This window comes from Penicillium longicatenatum (assembly GCF_028827895.1).
Source record: "Penicillium longicatenatum strain IBT 33135 chromosome Unknown contig_3_segment0_segment0, whole genome shotgun sequence".
Lineage (NCBI taxonomy): Eukaryota > Fungi > Ascomycota > Eurotiomycetes > Eurotiales > Aspergillaceae > Penicillium > Penicillium longicatenatum.
The window spans coordinates 2855492-2872829 of record NW_026643121.1 but is presented as its reverse complement, the minus strand read 5'-3'; the positions used below and the strand labels follow the sequence as shown (position 1 = coordinate 2872829).

The following is a 17338-nucleotide window of genomic DNA, read 5'->3' as shown; positions in this document are numbered from 1 at the left end:
TCTTTGCACCTCCAACGTTACGTCGCAATCACCACATAGTCCTCATCGTTTGAACAGCAAGTAAGAGAGTAAGCAATTATCATCAAGTAATCTCCATTGAGGCCCTGAGCGCTAATTGCCGCCATAGTGGAGCCGGTAAATCGGGCAGTTTCCACTTCTCGATTCCATCCCCGCGCGACCGTTGACTACTCATCATCACCTCGGGTCTCGACATTATGGGCTCAACAGACGTCCAGAAGCAGGTTGGCCAGGTATGAGAAGTTCAACTGACCCACCGTATTATGCAAGTGACTGAAAACTCTAGTTATTTGCGGTCGGCTTTCACGGCCACACCCCTAGCCCGGAGATCAAAACACTCATTCATGACTACCACGTCGGAGGCGTCATTATCTTCTCTAGAAATTTCCAAGATGCCACCCAGCTGCAGGTGAATGCCTCCCAAATGTGTCATCATGTCCTATGTACTGACGCATCTCTCGTAAGGCTTTGACCTTGGCCTTGCAAAATGAAGCCAAACTGGCCGGACACGCGCGACCTTTGCTCATTGGTGTTGACCAAGAAAATGGTCTGGTCACCAGAATTTGTCCTCCAATCGCTACTCAAATTCCAGGTCCGATGGCTCTTGGTGCCACTGGCGATCCAGAGACGGCTTACCAGGCAGGCAAGGCCACAGGCGAGACCCTAGGGTTCTTCGGTATCAACATGAACTACGCTCCAGTTTGCGACATCAACTCAGAGCCCTTGAATCCAGTGATCGGTGTCCGCAGCCCGGGTGATCATCCGGAATTTGTCGGCAAGTTCGCTTGTGCCGCGGCGCGGGGTCTTCGGGAGCAGAATGTTGTTCCTAGTGTGAAGCATTTCCCCGGTCATGGCGATACAGCTACCGATTCACACTATGCGTTACCGGTCATCCCAAAGGATCGTGACGCCCTAGATCGATGCGAGTTGATTCCATTTCGCAGAGCAGTCGCAGAGGGTATTGAGACGGTGATGACTGCCCACATCTCTCTACCAAAAATCGACGACAAGCTTCCGGCAACGTTGTCACCTAGTGCGCTCGCAATCTTGCGCAAGGACATGGCCTACGATGGAATGATTATTACTGACTGTCTTGAAATGGATGGAATCCGAGCTACTGTCGGTACTGAACAAGGCTCTGTTCTTGCGATCAAAGCTGGAAGCGATAGTATCATGCTGTGCCACACTTTCGAAGTGCAAGTTGCCTCCATTAAGAAAGTATGTGAAGCAGTCCAGTCTGGAACGATCGAGACATCTCGCTTGGAAGAGGCATGCCGTCATGTTGCCTATGTAAAAGACAAATTCTTGAACTGGGACACAGCTTTGCGTCAAGGTCATCTTACAGAGCTTGATGCACTTAATAACAGGAATGCCCCATTTTCCAAGGAAACCTATGAGAGATCGGTCACTCTTGTTCGTGACACTAGTAAGACTCTGCCTCTCCCGAGAACTGGGAATATCGTGCTTCTTTTCCCTGGAAGTAAAATCCCTGTCGGAGGCGCTGTGGATGGTGAGGGAATGGGTCGGCAAGGGTCATATAAAGTTTCCCCATACCTGAACGCGCTTCGATCTCACCATCATTCTGTCATAGAAATCAATTACAAGGATACAGGACTCTCCAATGAAGAATGGGATGTCGTCAAGGCAGCTGAGGCTGTCATTTTTGTCTCCATAAATGGAAGAGAAGCACCATACCAAGAAGCACTTGGTCGTGAACTTCCACGACATGTTCGATCGCTCGTTTCAATTGCAGCTTGCAGTCCGTATGACTTCTTGGAGGTCCCTGAACTCCAGACATACATCACAACTTACGAGCCAACGATTGAGGCTTTCACTGTCGCGGCAGGCATTATCTTTGGCCAGGTGGTACCAAAAGGATCTCTTCCCATCCAACATGGTCCTTTAAAGAGTAATACGCCTGTGACAATCTTCGACACCGAGAATGATTTGGATGACGTGGTATCTGCGTGGAGTGAGATCTTTCCAGCCTACAATTTACCGTCAGATAGCTTAAAGACATTGATTCTTCGGGGGAATCCGCACCACTTTGTTGTCCGGCTCGGCTCAAAATTGGCGGGATTCTGCCTTGCCTATCTCAACGCCTTCGGTCCACCAGCGACTGTGCACATAGCAGTCCTAGGGGTAGCTTTAAAATACCAAGGTCAAGGAATCGGCACGTCTCTTCTGTTGGAGACTCGGTCATTCTTCAGAAAGAACTTTGGAATCCAAAGTCTACAGCTCGGCAGCTCGTTCCCTCGCTTTTGGCCCGGGATTCCTCGTGAATTTCCTGACTCGGTGCAAAATTTCTTCATCCATCGTGGCTTCCGGCTCAGTTCACCCGAGAAGCGATCAGTGGATCTGTATCAGGACATTCGCAATTTCCAGTCCCCCGAGAAATATATCAAACGGGCACAAGATCGAGGCTTCCGCTTCGCGCCTCTACAGCCCGAGGACTACGAAGCATGTCTGGTTGGTCAGAGGAAGAACTTCTCTGACAAAGCTGTACGTTTGTATAATCTTTGACTCAAAGAGTATGATCTAACTGTCTCTCTAGGGGTGGGTTGAAGCGTATGTAATGTTACATCCAAGCAAATTTCCATCTTGTGTGATGACTGCCTTCGATTCCCAGAACCGGCAAGTTGGGTGGACACTGATGCTGCCCCCGTGTTCTGAGGTGAATGAAAGCTGGGCATTCCCGCAAATATGTGGTCCAAATACTGGCCTGATCGGCTGTGTCGGTGTTGACGCCGATCACCGAGCATCCGGCATTGGTCTCGCGCTCATCTGCCATGCCGTTGAGAATATGAAGCAACGAGGGATTGAAGGGGTATTCGTGGACTGGGTAGCTCTAGATGGATGGTATGAGCAGGTCGGGTTTACGACTTGGAGAAGCTACCGACCCGGTGAGATATGAGATAGCTGCTCCTATATTCCAGAGCATTTTCGACTCTGAAATATCACCACGACAAGTAGCTCATTGTCCCAATAGTTATACATGCTATAGACATACATTTACCATAACCCCACAGACTGTCTGCGACAAATTCACACGTAATTATATTCTTACTGTACTTAATAGTGGCTATGAACCTCATCTGGAAGCCCATTAATGCTTATCAGAATTCTCCATAGCATCAATTCTCGCCCGAGAATTCTTAAACCCCTCATTTCTCTCCGCATCCGTACGCCCAGTATCTGGAATATAAGCCCCCTTCCGCACAGCACCCCTCTTCTCAATCTCATCAACCCACTTCTTCACAGCAGGGAACTCAGCAAGATCAATCTCAAGCGCACCAGGGGCGCTACGAACCCACGAGAAATTCGCAATATCCGCAATGGTATACTTACCACCGGCTAAATAGGGGCTCTCCTGCAACCGGGATTCGAGAACAGAATACAAACGCTTCGTCTCGTCCATATATCGTTTGATTCCATAGTCTGAACGCGCACCAGCAAAGAGGCGGAAATGGTTTGCTTGGCCTAGATTAAATCAGTCGGTGCTGACCTGGGAAGCTTGGTGAGGTGATAACATACCTTGCATAGGCCCGATACCACCCATTTGGAACATGAGCCAGTTTAGCTGCTCAATGTATTCGGGTGTTCCCGGCGCATAGCTGATCTTGCGATCAATATCATACTTCTCAGCTAGGTAGAGCATGATCGAGCCGCTTTCAAATACGCGCTGTGATTTATCGGTGATTGCAGGGATTCGGCCATTTGGATTGATCTTCAGGAACCAACTGTCATCGTGTTAGAGATAGCCCTGTTGGAAGAGTTGGGGGATGTTCCAGCATACGCCTCTTTTTGAATGTTAGTGCTGATATCAATTGGCACGGTCTTGTAAGATAGGCCGAGCTCTTCGAGGGTAATGGAAGCTTTAATGCCATTCGGCGTGGGCCAGCTGTACAAGGTTATATCTGACATGGCGGTGGATGTTGAGAGTGCACGGAACGTCGATGAGAATTGAGAGAGTCGCGATGCAGCTTTTAATGAGCTAGAGCCCGTGCGGGGTAACATCATTATGAGATAATTGGAGCTTTGAAGAACTTCTGACTGGCTCTGGAGCTTAAATATGTACAACGTTCCATGTTCTTGACGCATGTGTTCCCCGGGGTTTCAAGCTCATTTGTCAGCATCGCGCGATGGCGTCATTTTGTTATTTGCGAATGAATGCCAAATTTGCTAGAGATTATAGGCATTGAAGCTTTCAATTTACCTGAGACTTTTTTTTGCATATTCCTTGTACGTACTCTCAACTTTTAAATGAGGAACGTGGGATAATCTAGATTGCCTTGACTTGAACTCGAACGCGGGCTGTTTCCATTCTGCCGTTATTCACCGGTATTTCAAAAGTGCGTGTGAATAGCTTCATCTACCACATCCCCTCCGAAACTGAGCATGACTGTTCTTCCATTTACCACACCTAATACTTGGATATAATTAAATCTGATTGGATCATTATGTTGTGCGGATCAAAATCTAGCTATTTCATTTTAAAAAAATAGCAAACATCAAACCCAGGGGGGCCCCTCGGCGCCTTACGGCTGCTTTCAAGGGGGTCTGCCACTGGGCGATGTTTCCCGGTTATTGACACTGTACACCGCAGGCCCCGACGGCTAGCCTGCAGTGCACCGATTTACGGCAAATGGGAGGGCTTAGCCAACTCGACCACTCGGTGTCAATTGATAATTCTAAGACCTGGAAGTAATATCTAAGGGAGCTCAGATTACTAGTCCTAATCGACGTTTCCATTGCACCTTTTGAGGTTCCGAGACTTCCAGCATCCAAGGAACTTAGCAATTCTATTTCCTTTACGGGTCTTTCCAGCCTTTTTTTCGTAGGGCTGTTGTCAGTGTAAAGTTCAAAGTTCTGGTAACTCAACAGCAGATGCACCATATCTATTGACTCGCTTCTAGGCTCTTCTGAAGGGTTATAGAGCTTTCCGGAAACGCATGTAGAGAGCCACCGAACAATTTTACTCATTGCATTAAAGTCAGCATATCTTGAGGTTGATCCCAGGTTCCAGTTCTATTGTTTGTTTCGTTTGCTCGTTCTGCATGCCATGTGACCACTTAGCTCCTCCCTGATGCGATTCCTTGCCCTTCAGACGATTGATCTTGAATTTCAACGATTATGGCTGCTTTCAGTAACCCGCATGGATGATCCCCACATGGTTTACGGCCACGAGCTTCACGTTACAACCCCCAGACGGGATAAATCGACCCGCTCGAGCCTCGCCGAGATTCCCCGCCTACTTCTCCGGATGCAGATGACACAGCAAAATCAGACCACACTCATGTGTGACCTTGCCATTTTGCCATCCCTGCGCTCGGGACTGGCTTGGCTCCTTGGGGCACAAAGTCTTACACGTGGACATTGTACTTGGCAGTGTGATGCACGGAGCGAGCGTAACAAGGTCTAGTCGGCAAGTCAGGGTACAGCCCGGAAGCCGAGCCGTTTCGGCTTCGATGGTCAAAATGGCCATGCGGACAGAGGTCGCTGTTTATTTCTGCACCGTACGTGGGCTAGACTCACGGCTTTTATTCGGGAAGGAAAGCACTTCCCGAGAGGGAGTCGATGACAGGGGCCAAATGGATCTGAGCGGCCAGGGATCTTGTTCGTTAGCGTCGGGCACAGACTACCATAATTTGGTAGCTTAAACTATCTCCAGAAGGATTACTGCGGCAGCTGGGGCCGAATCTGATCTTTGGTCGGTATTGGGGTAAGTGATAGTGTCTAACCCCAGATTGCCCCCACTCTCCCCGTGGAGAATGCAACCCGATCTCGGTTAAAACTCCCTTGCATGCCACGAAGGGAGGACCAAATTCGCCGGATGCGATATTGTTCTCGAATCCGTGGAAATGCAGTACACGCTTGGAGCAGCATCCCAGTCGATCCGTTTCAAGCCACCAAAGTCAGCTCGTACAAATCTTGACGGTAGGGATTAGGCTCATTAGCCCGAACTTAGTATACTCGTATCATGCATCAAGGGGCCTCAATCAGCGAATCACAAACTACCGAGGCTCTTGGTCTTGTGTAAATTCCCAGCAAAAGGAAAGGGAAGAAAATTCTGAGCTGGTTGTGTTCCAGTTGAGGCCCGCACTCCAATGGACAACGCCAGTGGCGTTAAGTCTCCACCAGCATTTCATGCACAGTGCCTTTGCGCCCCATGCAGCATGGCTTCGATGTTATCCTGAATTTAGCGATAACGGTCAGCTCCATAGTGACTGACCCAATCGAATATTAAATTGCCTTAAACAAATGAAATACTCGGATCAAGTTGAGCTTTTGAATTTTGAACAAAGAAAAACGAGCTGATGATGAAGATACAATGGAAGAGAATTTGGCAAACGCCCCAGAGTAGGCATTTAAGACTACTCTCAGAAGGCAGTCATCCGCATCTTCGAAGGTCAGAGCAGCGCAAATTGCTAACTTTGAATTTGACTTCGTGTCTCTCCCTAGCCGGGCAACGTGCCAGGTGCTCAAGCATCAATCCACGCGGCAGTGGGCCAAGAGTTACCAAGAGCTGTGGTGCTATGACTAGCAGAAACTAATCAAACGGACCGGAAACACACAAAGTCTGTCCAGGATTCGTGCCCAGACTCCCCGCTTCAGCTATGGGTATTACCCCATGGGCAAGTGGACCCCTCCCCCGCCATAAAGATCCCATATAGTAGCATTCTAAATGCACGAAGCTAGCTCTGCTCTAGGTCTAGCTGTAAAAAAACGGAACAAGAACTCATGTGGCCCAATTAGCGTGCGCTGACCTTTTCAACCGGGCTAAGATGGGAAAAGGAACCTTCCTGCATAAACCATAAAAGCCGGCAACTTCCCATCAGAATTGCTTGTTCTTTTCTTCATTTCGCAAAATCTTGCGTGTTCAAGGCAACCCGTTGTCTTGCACACCCCACATCTCCTGCTTTGCTTCTACTTTCTTCCTCTTCCCCCTCAATCCTCGCATGACTTCTCGATACTCGACTGTTACCCTCATCACGTTTATTCAAAATGAAGAATGACACTCTCGAAGTGGAACACCCTCAGGGGTCGGTATTTTCATCCTCTTATAAACACAGAATATTAACTATCGGCAGCATTGACTATGACCACAGCAATGCTGAGAAGGGTCATCTTGAGGAGGTAGATCTGCACAACAATATTTCTGCCAAGTACGTTTACAAGCTCTCACATCTAAAGCTAAACCTTCCTCCAGACATCGACTAACCCAAAAATAGAATCAAGAACCCACTCGCCCATCTTACCGAGGCTGCGGTCGTTCGGGACGTCGGAGAATTCGTCCGCCAATATGATATTCCCCTCGAGTACCATGGTTATCTGACAAAGGGAGCTCTTGTTGCACGGGACCCTACCGCCTACGAATCCGTCCCAGATATTCACCCTGAGGAGATCGCCGCTCTTCGTGATGAGGTGAACCACAAGTGGCGCCAGCCTAAGGCCCTCTACTTCACTATCATCCTTTGCTCCATCGGGGCAGCCGTTCAAGGCTGGGACCAGACTGGCTCAAATGGAGCCAACCTTTCCTTTCCCCAGGCCTTTGGAATTCCGGAAGATGAAAGTATCAAGAACCAATGGCTTGTTGGACTTATCAATGCCGCTCCTTACATTGCCAGTGCCGGTCTAGGATGCTGGCTATCCGATCCGTGCAATCGCTTCCTTGGTCGCCGTTGGACAATCTTCATCTCTGCCATCTTCTGTATCATTGCCCCTATTGGATCTGCCTTGACCCAAAATTGGCATCAACTCTTCGTCACTCGTCTGCTACTTGGAATTGGAATGGGCCTCAAGGCCTCCACAATTCCCATCTTCTGCGCTGAGAACACTCCAGCCGTCATTCGAGGTGGCCTGGTAATGTGCTGGCAACTATGGACCGCATTTGGAATCTTCCTCGGTTTCTGTGCTAATCTAGCCGTGAAGGATACTGGTAACATATCGTGGCGTTTACAGCTGGGATCAGCCTTTATCCCTGCTGTACCTTTGCTCGTCGGTGTATTTTTCTGTCCCGAGTCTCCCCGCTGGTATATTCGACGGGGTGAGATGAACAAAGCCTTCAGTTCTCTCCTTCGTCTCCGTAACACTCATATCCAGGCTGCCCGCGACCTGTACTACATTCACGCCCAGATTCAGATAGAGCAGAGTATCATTGGTGATAGCAACTATCTCACTCGTTTTGTGGAACTTTTCACCATCCCCCGAGTCCGACGTGCTACTCTCGCCTCATTCACCGTGATGATTGCTCAGCAGATGTGTGGAAGTAAGTCATATCTCCTACGTTAAAGAAGAAACAACTTGCTAAGCGACTCTAGTCAATATCATTGCATTTTACAGTTCCACTGTCTTCAAAAATGCCGGCGCAAGTGATACCGCAGCGTTATTCGCGTCGTGGGGCTTTGGACTAGTCAACTTCCTATTCGCATTCCCAGCGATTTGGACAATTGACACTTGGGGCCGACGTGCATTGCTTCTCTTTACTTTCCCACAGATGGCTTGGACATTGCTCGCGGCTGGATTTTGCTTTTACGTTCCAGGCAATGGAGGAGCACATCTTGGCAGTATTGCCCTCTTCATCTTCTTGTTCGCCGCGTTCTATTCCCCTGGAGAGGGTCCAGTACCATTCACATACTCCGCTGAGGTATTTCCACTGTCTCATCGTGGTAAGTTCTTGGAATAATTCATAAAGTTCTGTCTTCAAGCTAATTTCCACACAGAGGTTGGCATGGCTTGGGCCGTAGCAACTTGTCTAGGATGGGCAGCCGTGCTCTCAATTACGTTCCCCCGTATGTTGGCAGCAATGACAGCAACCGGAGCTTTTGGTTTCTACGCGTGAGTATCTTCAAGTTGTGAATATACTACGACGGTATCTAATATGAGATCTCTTCCCTAGTGGTCTAAACATTACCGCATTAGTCATGATCTTTCTTTGGGTCCCGGAGACGAAACAACGAACTCTCGAAGAATTGGACTACATCTTTGCAGTCCCTACTCGGGTCCACATGCACTATCAGCTCTTCAAAGCTCTGCCCTGGTGGATTCAGCGTTACATCTTCCGCAGAGATGTACAGCTTGAGCCTTTGTACAAGTTTGATGATTTGCCTGGCTACGGCGAGAATGTCAGTGAAAAGGCAGTAGCTGATGTTAATGTGAAGAATGATACTCATGTGGAGGAAAAGATTTAGGGATTGATTGATTCTACTTATGATGTTGATGAAACTGGAAGATTTGCGTTGACTTGATGAGGACATCTTCACTTTTGAAACATGAGTTCGCAAGTCTAATTGAATGAAGTGACGTTACAAGATAGCCTTTTCGACAGAAAGAATTTGACAAATCTCAAAAAGCTCTATCTACTGCCATATCTCTACACAAAGGTCGCACTTCTGCGGAGTGAAAACTTGTTTCAGATGATCTATTTTCTAAATCTTCAATGCTTGAGAATAAGGCTTCATGAATTTTATGGCACGAAAAAGCAGAACTATAAGAGACAGCGAATGTAAGGAGCAGAGGAGGCCACGGGCTCAGAGGGGCAGTCCAAAAAGTTAACCAATGCTCATTTTAACGTTTAGGTCCGAAGAGACTTTAAGCGTGAAGCCTGCTAACTTGTATACCCCTCAGGGCTTCAATCCCAGTGGCTGGGACGGTCTCGATCCTAGCTGGCGGCTCAATTTCCAGTCATTGATAATCTCAATGCTGGGACACGTTTCAAAGCAGCTGAACTGGCATCGTGGGCTCTGAAGGATCTGGAAGCAAAAAGCCCGCAAATTCCGCGATGCCAATCTCTTCCGCGGCTTTCGGATGCCTGAGGACTTAGCCAAGCGGAAATTAACTGCGGTTCCGCCGGTATCTGTGCTGAAAACAACACTGAGGACCAGTTTGCCTTTGTAGAGGGCGAGTAAGCCTATGCTGCTCTGGTGGTCCTCAATCATCCGATCCCCTCTAGGGTATTTTGAGGACAAGTCAACGTCTTACCTGCTATAACGATAGCTATGAGAGTGATGTCTCGGTTGGCCATGATCGAACTCACTGGTGGCGTGCTAAAAGCTGGAAACTTGTTTGAACCGACAACTTTGGGTGCTTCGCCTTCAATCTTTTGCAGCAGGATTCAGACTTCCTGAAGGGCCGCTAGCAGATTTTAACAATGCTACCTCCTTCTTGGAAACTTACATGTCTCCTATACTGGGGAAATCAGAGTGTTCGGGCTTGGACGACATGATCAGAGTCTTTTTAATAGCTTCCCTGATTATACCTACAGTCCAACGGGACCGGCCACGAACTACTAGAGGCGATACGCTTCCATCTTTGGAGGTCCCTAGTACTTACCACTGGTGCCGAGAGGGTATAGCGCAAGAGGATGAGATACTAAATGAGCATGGTTAGACAGACAGATAAAAGTACCTACCCGTGAACCTGCCCAGGCGAATAGTTTATTATTTTTAATAGCAACTTACCACTCGCGGACCTTAACTCAGGCGCCTGGGAGCTTGTATTCATGGGTACTTTATCGAATTTGTAATTCCACATTCCGCTCGGGAATGTCATCAGTATCGTGTTGATCACGGCCGCCCCTGGCACATTCCTACGCCCGGCGACGTACAGTATCCGCCTATTCTTCCATAATATATACTTGCGCAACAAAAACTGGTGGTCAAGGTTGGCCCAACTTTTTGGGAAATTAATGGAGATCTTCTTCCAGTGTAAGAAGAGATTTACAAGAGAAAAGTAAAGGTTAAGTCTGACTGTTTACTGATCTCCGCTCCAAGCCGATCCAGCGAGCCCTGGGGCAACGCAGCTGATCCATGGTAAAGGAACATCTGATGTGGGTACAGTGCAAGATGACGAGGACAACTTCTTCCAGAATAAAAGCGAAATGAGGGTAGGGTCAGATGGTAAATTTTTAACACAAGATAGTAACAACTGGAGCAAGATACAAGTCATGCAGCAAACAGTCATAGGGCTTACGCAGGTCACGCTCATGACGACTAATAAGGTGTATCACGTGGGAGTTCGAGATGTTTTGGTCCACTTCCGCCCCTCACTCTCTCTCTTCTGCCCAAGAGCATTCCGCTGCGTAACTTGCTTTCTCTTGATCCCCATGGGCGACCTGGTGGCTCTCCAAGCTTCTTGAACAGATATTTGAATACCTCAGAGGAAAAGAGCTTTTTCTGCGGTCGTCGTCCGCTCTTCATTTTTCCTGCGTCCCCACAAAAGCTGCCCTCGCCCAGCCTCCATATACCAGCAGCAACGGTGGGGTTCGGACCCAGTGGGCTGCTGGGTGCTCCTATAACAATCTAAAATACACTATCTTGACCGCCTCTTCTAAAGCTCCTTCACTCCATCGCGGGACTCCAAAAAAGGGCAAAAAAACACAAATTTTACTAATTGCGTTTCCCCGCTGTTGAATTCGAACTTTCCGCTTCCTGCTCGGGGAATCAACCTCCTGCCTGTTGACGGAGAAGCTCCTTTTCCCCTATTTACATCTGCCTCGAATTGACTTTGCCCTCCATCCTCTGTGAAGCACCGTCATGCCCTGCTTTAAAGGTCTCGCAGTGAGCATCCACACTCCGGATGGCCCGATTTCCGAATATTCCATTCAGCGACACTCGCGCGCTTCCCGTATAGGTTGCTTCATTCCGGTCCCTCCGCCGAAAGTCCCTGACTCCAAGAACGGCAAACCCGAGCAGTCAACGTTCGCGATCTCTATCACCCTCCTTAATCCTGGCCAAGATGTCCCCTACTCTGCCCCCAAATCGACACCCGATTGCCCATCCCCGAAGCCAAAGGTTGTTGGTGGTCTTCCAGGCCAGACATCCGAGTCCGGCACGGTCGCACCATATCAGGCATTGACCAATGGGGCAAATGAGACCGTGGCGGCGTATATCTACTTCGATGGTAGACAGAAAGAGGAAGTGGCCACATTGCTACGGAGGGGTGAGGAGACATGGGTGAACTCGCGTTGGGTGAGCATACCAGATTCTGAGGGCGGAGGCATCGCCGAGCGCGAGTTCCTGTTCCGAGAGGTCGGTCTGGAGCGCTGGCTCAACGGGTTGGATCTAGAAGGCAAGGATGCGGCTGCCAAAATTGAGCGCCGGAGGCAAAAGATGGAGAAACGCCGGGCGAAGCGCCTGGAAGAAGGTCAAACTGCTATGGAGATGGAGGCGAATACCTCAGCCAAGGACAAAAACATCATGCGCTATGGAAGCGATGCCAAGGCGCCACTGGAGAATGTGTCTGATGATGATCTTTCGGACTCTGATGATGATGATGACCCGATTCCGGAGACAACTGGTCAGATCAAGGTCGCTCTGTTCCGTGTTTTGGCCTCAGGAGAAATCAAGCGGGGTGAATATTCCCCGCAATTTGATGCTCATGATGATGATGAGGAAGGAGGCCAGGAAGGTGGGAATGGAGCCGATATTGATCACACCACCAGTTTCGCAAAGCCCAAGACTCTCGATCCGAAAAGCATTAGCACCCAAACGGTTACTGGCATTGATCCGACTGATAAGCCCTATGCCACCTTTACTTTCATGTACCGTGGAGAGCGTACGTTAACTCACCACCTGTCTCTAAATTCGAAATGCTAATGATGGATGAAATATACAGGACAATTGCAGAAGATGGGCATTCTGAAGGATCCCAAGGCGCCAGAAACTCCGGCAGCGAAGCGGAAGTCATTACAAGCGGACTTTTCCAGTATTGGCCCTCTGAAGCCTGGTGGAACAGTTGGGTTCCTCAATTTCCGGGACCAAGAAACCGCACAGAAGGGCAAGAAGGGTGAAGACGAAATGGACAGTGATGACGACGACACCGATAACCCGATCCTGAGCAAGGCCGACGATGAGGAGACAAAGGATGACGACCGATTCTTGTCTCCCGATGATATCAGGCGCCAGGGCGAGCTGGAGGAAGGTGTTCGCAAGATCCGGGTAGGTGAAATCACCAATATTCTTATTGTCCATGATCTAACAAAGCCACAGCTGAAGCGCCAACACTCCGCCGAGCCGTTTAGTGGCAGTGGTGACAACAACTCTACCGGCACCCCGGCTTCTGGAACTACTCCACCCCCGCCTAACGATCGCGCGATCACCCCGCCTAAGACTATTTCAGATGCTACTGCTGGCCCCTCGGAGCCACCCCAGCTCCAGGTTGAGCCCCCTGCCGGGTTTCTAGGAAGTCCTCTGAAGAAGCAACGAGCGAGTGTGTCTACCGCAGATGAGAATGCTCTGCGGCGTCGCATTGCCGAGTCCTCCGGTCGGATCAATGAGGTCCTTGGCGCTGGTACGAAAGATAGCTTACCTGCCAGTGTAGGGTCATTTGGTGATAAAATTACGGCCACCGAGCCGACCAATCCATCGGTCGAGGATGAGGAGCTGTAAGACTTGGCACGGTAGCGCTTGTTTTGCTAGAGCTCCGGAATGGCGCTTGGAATAGAGTCTTGGAGCCACACGAAGGCATTCGCAACTGCCCTTTTCTTTTTTTTACCTTTTACGCCGTCATGTCCAAATCAACTACAGGAAGCATTCGGAAAGGGGGATACATTAGCTGTGTCGCTTATAGGCGGCTTGTTTATAAATCCGTAGGGAGGTGTCAAAAATCATATTCCTTCCTCAAGTCCAGACTTCTGAACGTAGCAACTGCACCATGCTTGCAAGGGGGTTTCCACGCCTCAGACCCGCGGTTCCATACAGACACAATCGGACTCGGCCCGCTCGCGTTCTCCACCAGGTGAATCAACCCGATCCGCTGTTCTTCGACATTGACATTGACATTGACTGACATAGACTGCGCCAACACGACCCAAAATGATTCTCGCACGCTCATCCGATCCCTTAGTCTGGATCGATTGTGAGGTAGGTGGTCCCCCGTTGTCTGTCGAGTGCGTACACGCGTCACAACCACACCATATGAAGAGAAGGAGAGCAAAAAAGCTCACCCGCAACAGATGACCGGCCTCGACGCCGAAAATGATCAAATCCTTCAAATCTGCTGTTTCATCACCGATGCACAACTCCAAATCCTCGAGCCCAACGGATTTGAGACCGTCATCCACCATCCAGACTCCACCCTCAACGCCATGAACCCGTGGTGTATTGACACGCACGGTCGCACGGGCCTCACGGCCGCCGTCCGCGCCTCGACCACGAGCCCCTCCGTCGCTGCTGAATCGCTCCTGGCCTACATCAAGCGCTACGTGCCAACTCCGCGCACTGCCTTATTGGCTGGCAATAGTGTACATGCTGATAAAGCATTCTTGGTGCGTGGTCCGTACGCTGCGATCATGGAACACTTGCATTACCGGATTCTGGATGTTAGTACTATTAAAGAAGCGGCGAGACGGTGGGGTAGCGATGAGTTATTAGCGTCTGTTCCACCCAAGCGGGAGGTGCACTTGGCGAGAGATGATATCCTGGAGAGTATCGCGGAGATGCGCTATTATAAGGAGAAATTGTTTACTTAGATGTGTTCTTGTTTCCCGGGTTATGAACTCATGATACTCTTGGCGGGTAAAGTTGCTGGAGCTCAGTGCCCCGCCCCGCTATTCAGGGAAAAGTAAAACAGCTTCAGAGAAAGTCAATGAAATAGCGTTGAGGTGGCAATCGGTCAATGATCCGTAATTAGTAAAAGCTATGATCAATTGGAAGCTCTTTCATAATTGAATCTCCGTCCAATTGGCAGGGATTCATAGTAAAACGCCATGTTTTAAATTCGTGTAGTGGGGATGATCAACACATGACGCCAACCCCTCTCTTCTTCCAGTCGGTGAACTTCCTCTTCTTTTCTACACCACTCTCTAAGGTTTCTCACCATGTCAGTTCAAACGGTTTCCTTCCAGTCTTTTGCTGACCAGAAGCCGGGCACGTATGTGTTTGCCTCTCCTGTCCTTTCCACTCATTTCTAACGATGCCTCCAGTTCTGGTCTTCGCAAGAAGGTCAAGGTCTTCCAGCAGCCCCATTACTCCGAGTCCTTCATCACTAGCACCCTTTTGTCGATCCCTGAGGGTGCTGAGGGTGCCTTCCTCGTCATTGGTGGTGATGGCCGTTACTACAACACTGAGGTGATCTCCAAGATTGCCCAGATCAGTGCCGCCTACGGTGTCAAGAAGCTCCTGGTGGGCCAGAATGGCATTATGAGTACCCCTGCGGCCAGCAACCTGATCCGCGTCCGCAAGGCCACTGGTGGTATCTTGCTGACTGCCAGTCACAACCCTGGTGGTAAGTCACACCCTTGATACTCTCACCAAGGCCAGGCTGCTAACAACCAATTCGAATAGGTCCCGACAACGACTTCGGTATCAAGTACAACCTGGCCAACGGTGCCCCCGCCCCGGAGTTCGTGACCAACAAGATTTACGAGACCTCCAAGTCCCTCACCTCCTACAACTATGTTGACGTCGGCGACGTCGACACCTCCGTTATTGGCACCAAGACCTACGGTCCACTGGAGGTCGAGGTTGTCCACTCCACCGCGGACTACGTGACCATGATGAAGGAGATCTTCGATTTCGACCTGATCAAGGAGTTTCTCAGCACCCACAAGGATTTCAAGGTTCTCTTCGACGGCATGCACGGTGTGACCGGTCCCTACGGCGTGGACATCTTCGTCAAGGAGCTTGGTTTGCCCGCCAGCAGCACCATGAACTGCGAGCCCAAGCCGGACTTTGGCGGCGGTCACCCCGATCCCAACCTCGTGTATGCTCACGAGCTCGTCGAGGCCGTCGACAAGAATGGCGTGCACTTTGGTGCTGCCAGTGATGGTGACGGTGACCGTAACATGATCTACGGTGCCAACACCTTCGTCTCGCCCGGTGACAGTCTCGCCATCATTGCGCACCACGCGAAGCTGATCCCCTGGTTCCAGAAGCAGGGTGTTTACGGTCTTGCCCGCTCCATGCCCACCTCCGGTGCCGTCGACCGCGTCGCCAAGGCCCAGGGCCTCGAGAGCTACGAGGTTCCCACTGGCTGGAAGTTCTTCTGCAACCTGTTCGATAACAAGAAGATCTCCATCTGTGGTGAGGAGAGTTTCGGAACTGGTAGCAACCACATTCGTGAGAAGGATGGTGTCTGGGCTGTTGTTGCCTGGTTGAACATCATTGCCGGTGTCGCCAAGCAGAAGCCTGAGGAGACCCCCAGCATTGCCTCCATCCAGAACGACTTCTGGAAGACCTACGGCCGTACTTTCTTCACTCGTTACGACTTCGAGAACGTTGACACTGACGGTGCCAACAAGGTCGTCGCCACTCTGGCTGACGTCGTTGCCCAGGGCACCTCCGCCGGTGAGATCGATGGTCGCAAGATTGTCGATGCTGGCAACTTCTCCTACACTGACCTTGATGGCAGTGTCTCCAAGAACCAGGGTCTTTACCTCAAGTTCGACGATGGCAGCCGTATTGTCGTGCGTCTGTCTGGTACCGGCAGCAGTGGCGCTACCATCCGTCTGTACATTGAGCGCTACGAGGACGATAGCTCCAAGTTTGGTCTCAATGCCCAGGAATACCTGAGCGAGAACATTGCTTCGGCTCTTAAGCTCCTCAAGTTCAAGTCTTACGTTGGACGTGAGGAGCCTGATGTCAAGACCTAAGCAGTGTCTGCGTTATAGTGTGACCCGCTGGATGGGGATCACGGCTTTATTTTCGATGTGAGAAGACGATACGACGACCGCGGAAGCCACGTATGAGATAGAAATAGCAATTTGTTCTAGTAATATGATGTCCATTCTGCAGCGTTGACAAAAATTGGAACTGGTTTCGTAAGCTTTCAACGTTCGAATATGGTTCAATCTTGCTTCGTAAAACGGAACTATCTCGCTATCACCGTAAATTTTGTCTGGAAGTGAAGATATTTGGTATATTGAATGAGGCCCGGCTGAGTGACAATTTTCAATCCCCATCTGTGTTCGGTCAAGCCAAGTGAATTCAGGTAGCAGTCTGAATCCTTTACTTTCTATGTGTTGTGGTGGCTCAATGATTGGACTGCACCAGCAGGGACACTTCGTGTATAACGACCTCCGAGTAGAAAGTTCTTCATGCAAAATGCGAACACGTTATACCCCAGCACATCGACCAAGCCGAACCGGTCAGATGAAAGCACTTGAAGAGACGACGTATGTGCATCGCTGCGGATATTCATCCTGGTCATTGAACTGTATTGGAATGGGACAGGCATTAAACCAAATAGCGGCGGTGCTGACCCTCCCCCTCCGGGCTTTGGACTACTGTTACTTGTCAAGCAAGGATATATTTCAAGCAAGAGAAAATATTTCCTTGCATGCAGAGATGTTTCATACTTCGAGAAATCTCACCAATTGAGC

General features: G+C 49.8%; 7 protein-coding genes across 7 annotated transcripts; 5 read left to right on the top strand and 2 right to left on the bottom strand.

The window, feature by feature from the left end:
- Positions 1-215: 215 nt before the first annotated feature.
- N7484_006435 (uncharacterized protein) lies at positions 216-2932 on the top strand (the record flags this gene model as incomplete). The annotated part of the gene is made up of 4 exons (XM_057116853.1): positions 216-251; positions 305-427; positions 484-2520; positions 2573-2932. 4 exons carry the CDS (start codon positions 216-218, stop codon positions 2930-2932), a joined length of 2556 nt encoding a protein of 851 aa, XP_056972736.1.
- A 192-nt stretch (positions 2933-3124) lies between these two features.
- On the bottom strand, positions 3125-3942 carry N7484_006434 (glutathione S-transferase family protein; the record flags this gene model as incomplete). Its single annotated transcript, XM_057116852.1, has 3 exons — positions 3125-3498; positions 3553-3758; positions 3815-3942. 3 exons carry the CDS (start codon positions 3940-3942, stop codon positions 3125-3127), a joined length of 708 nt encoding a protein of 235 aa, XP_056972735.1.
- A 3081-nt stretch (positions 3943-7023) lies between these two features.
- Positions 7024-9209, top strand: N7484_006433 (sugar porter family MFS transporter; the record flags this gene model as incomplete). The annotated part of the gene is made up of 6 exons (XM_057116851.1): positions 7024-7061; positions 7110-7184; positions 7251-8287; positions 8340-8687; positions 8742-8856; positions 8918-9209. The coding sequence occupies 6 exons, from the start codon at positions 7024-7026 to the stop codon at positions 9207-9209; spliced, it is 1905 nt and encodes a 634-aa protein (XP_056972734.1).
- Positions 9210-9641: 432 nt separating this feature from the next.
- N7484_006432 (uncharacterized protein) lies at positions 9642-10241 on the bottom strand (the record flags this gene model as incomplete). Its single annotated transcript, XM_057116850.1, has 2 exons — positions 9642-9966; positions 10195-10241. 2 exons carry the CDS (start codon positions 10239-10241, stop codon positions 9642-9644), a joined length of 372 nt encoding a protein of 123 aa, XP_056972733.1.
- Positions 10242-11552: 1311 nt separating this feature from the next.
- Positions 11553-13406, top strand: N7484_006431 (uncharacterized protein; the record flags this gene model as incomplete). Its single annotated transcript, XM_057116849.1, has 3 exons — positions 11553-12573; positions 12634-12956; positions 13008-13406. The coding sequence occupies 3 exons, from the start codon at positions 11553-11555 to the stop codon at positions 13404-13406; spliced, it is 1743 nt and encodes a 580-aa protein (XP_056972732.1).
- Positions 13407-13832: 426 nt separating this feature from the next.
- On the top strand, positions 13833-14488 carry N7484_006430 (oligoribonuclease; the record flags this gene model as incomplete). Its single annotated transcript, XM_057116848.1, has 2 exons — positions 13833-13880; positions 13943-14488. The coding sequence occupies 2 exons, from the start codon at positions 13833-13835 to the stop codon at positions 14486-14488; spliced, it is 594 nt and encodes a 197-aa protein (XP_056972731.1).
- Positions 14489-14826: 338 nt separating this feature from the next.
- On the top strand, positions 14827-16609 carry pgmA (phosphoglucomutase PGM2; the record flags this gene model as incomplete). Its single annotated transcript, XM_057116847.1, has 3 exons — positions 14827-14889; positions 14942-15243; positions 15303-16609. The coding sequence occupies exons 1-3, from the start codon at positions 14837-14839 to the stop codon at positions 16607-16609; spliced, it is 1662 nt and encodes a 553-aa protein (XP_056972730.1). The 5' UTR covers positions 14827-14836.
- Positions 16610-17338: the final 729 nt, after the last annotated feature.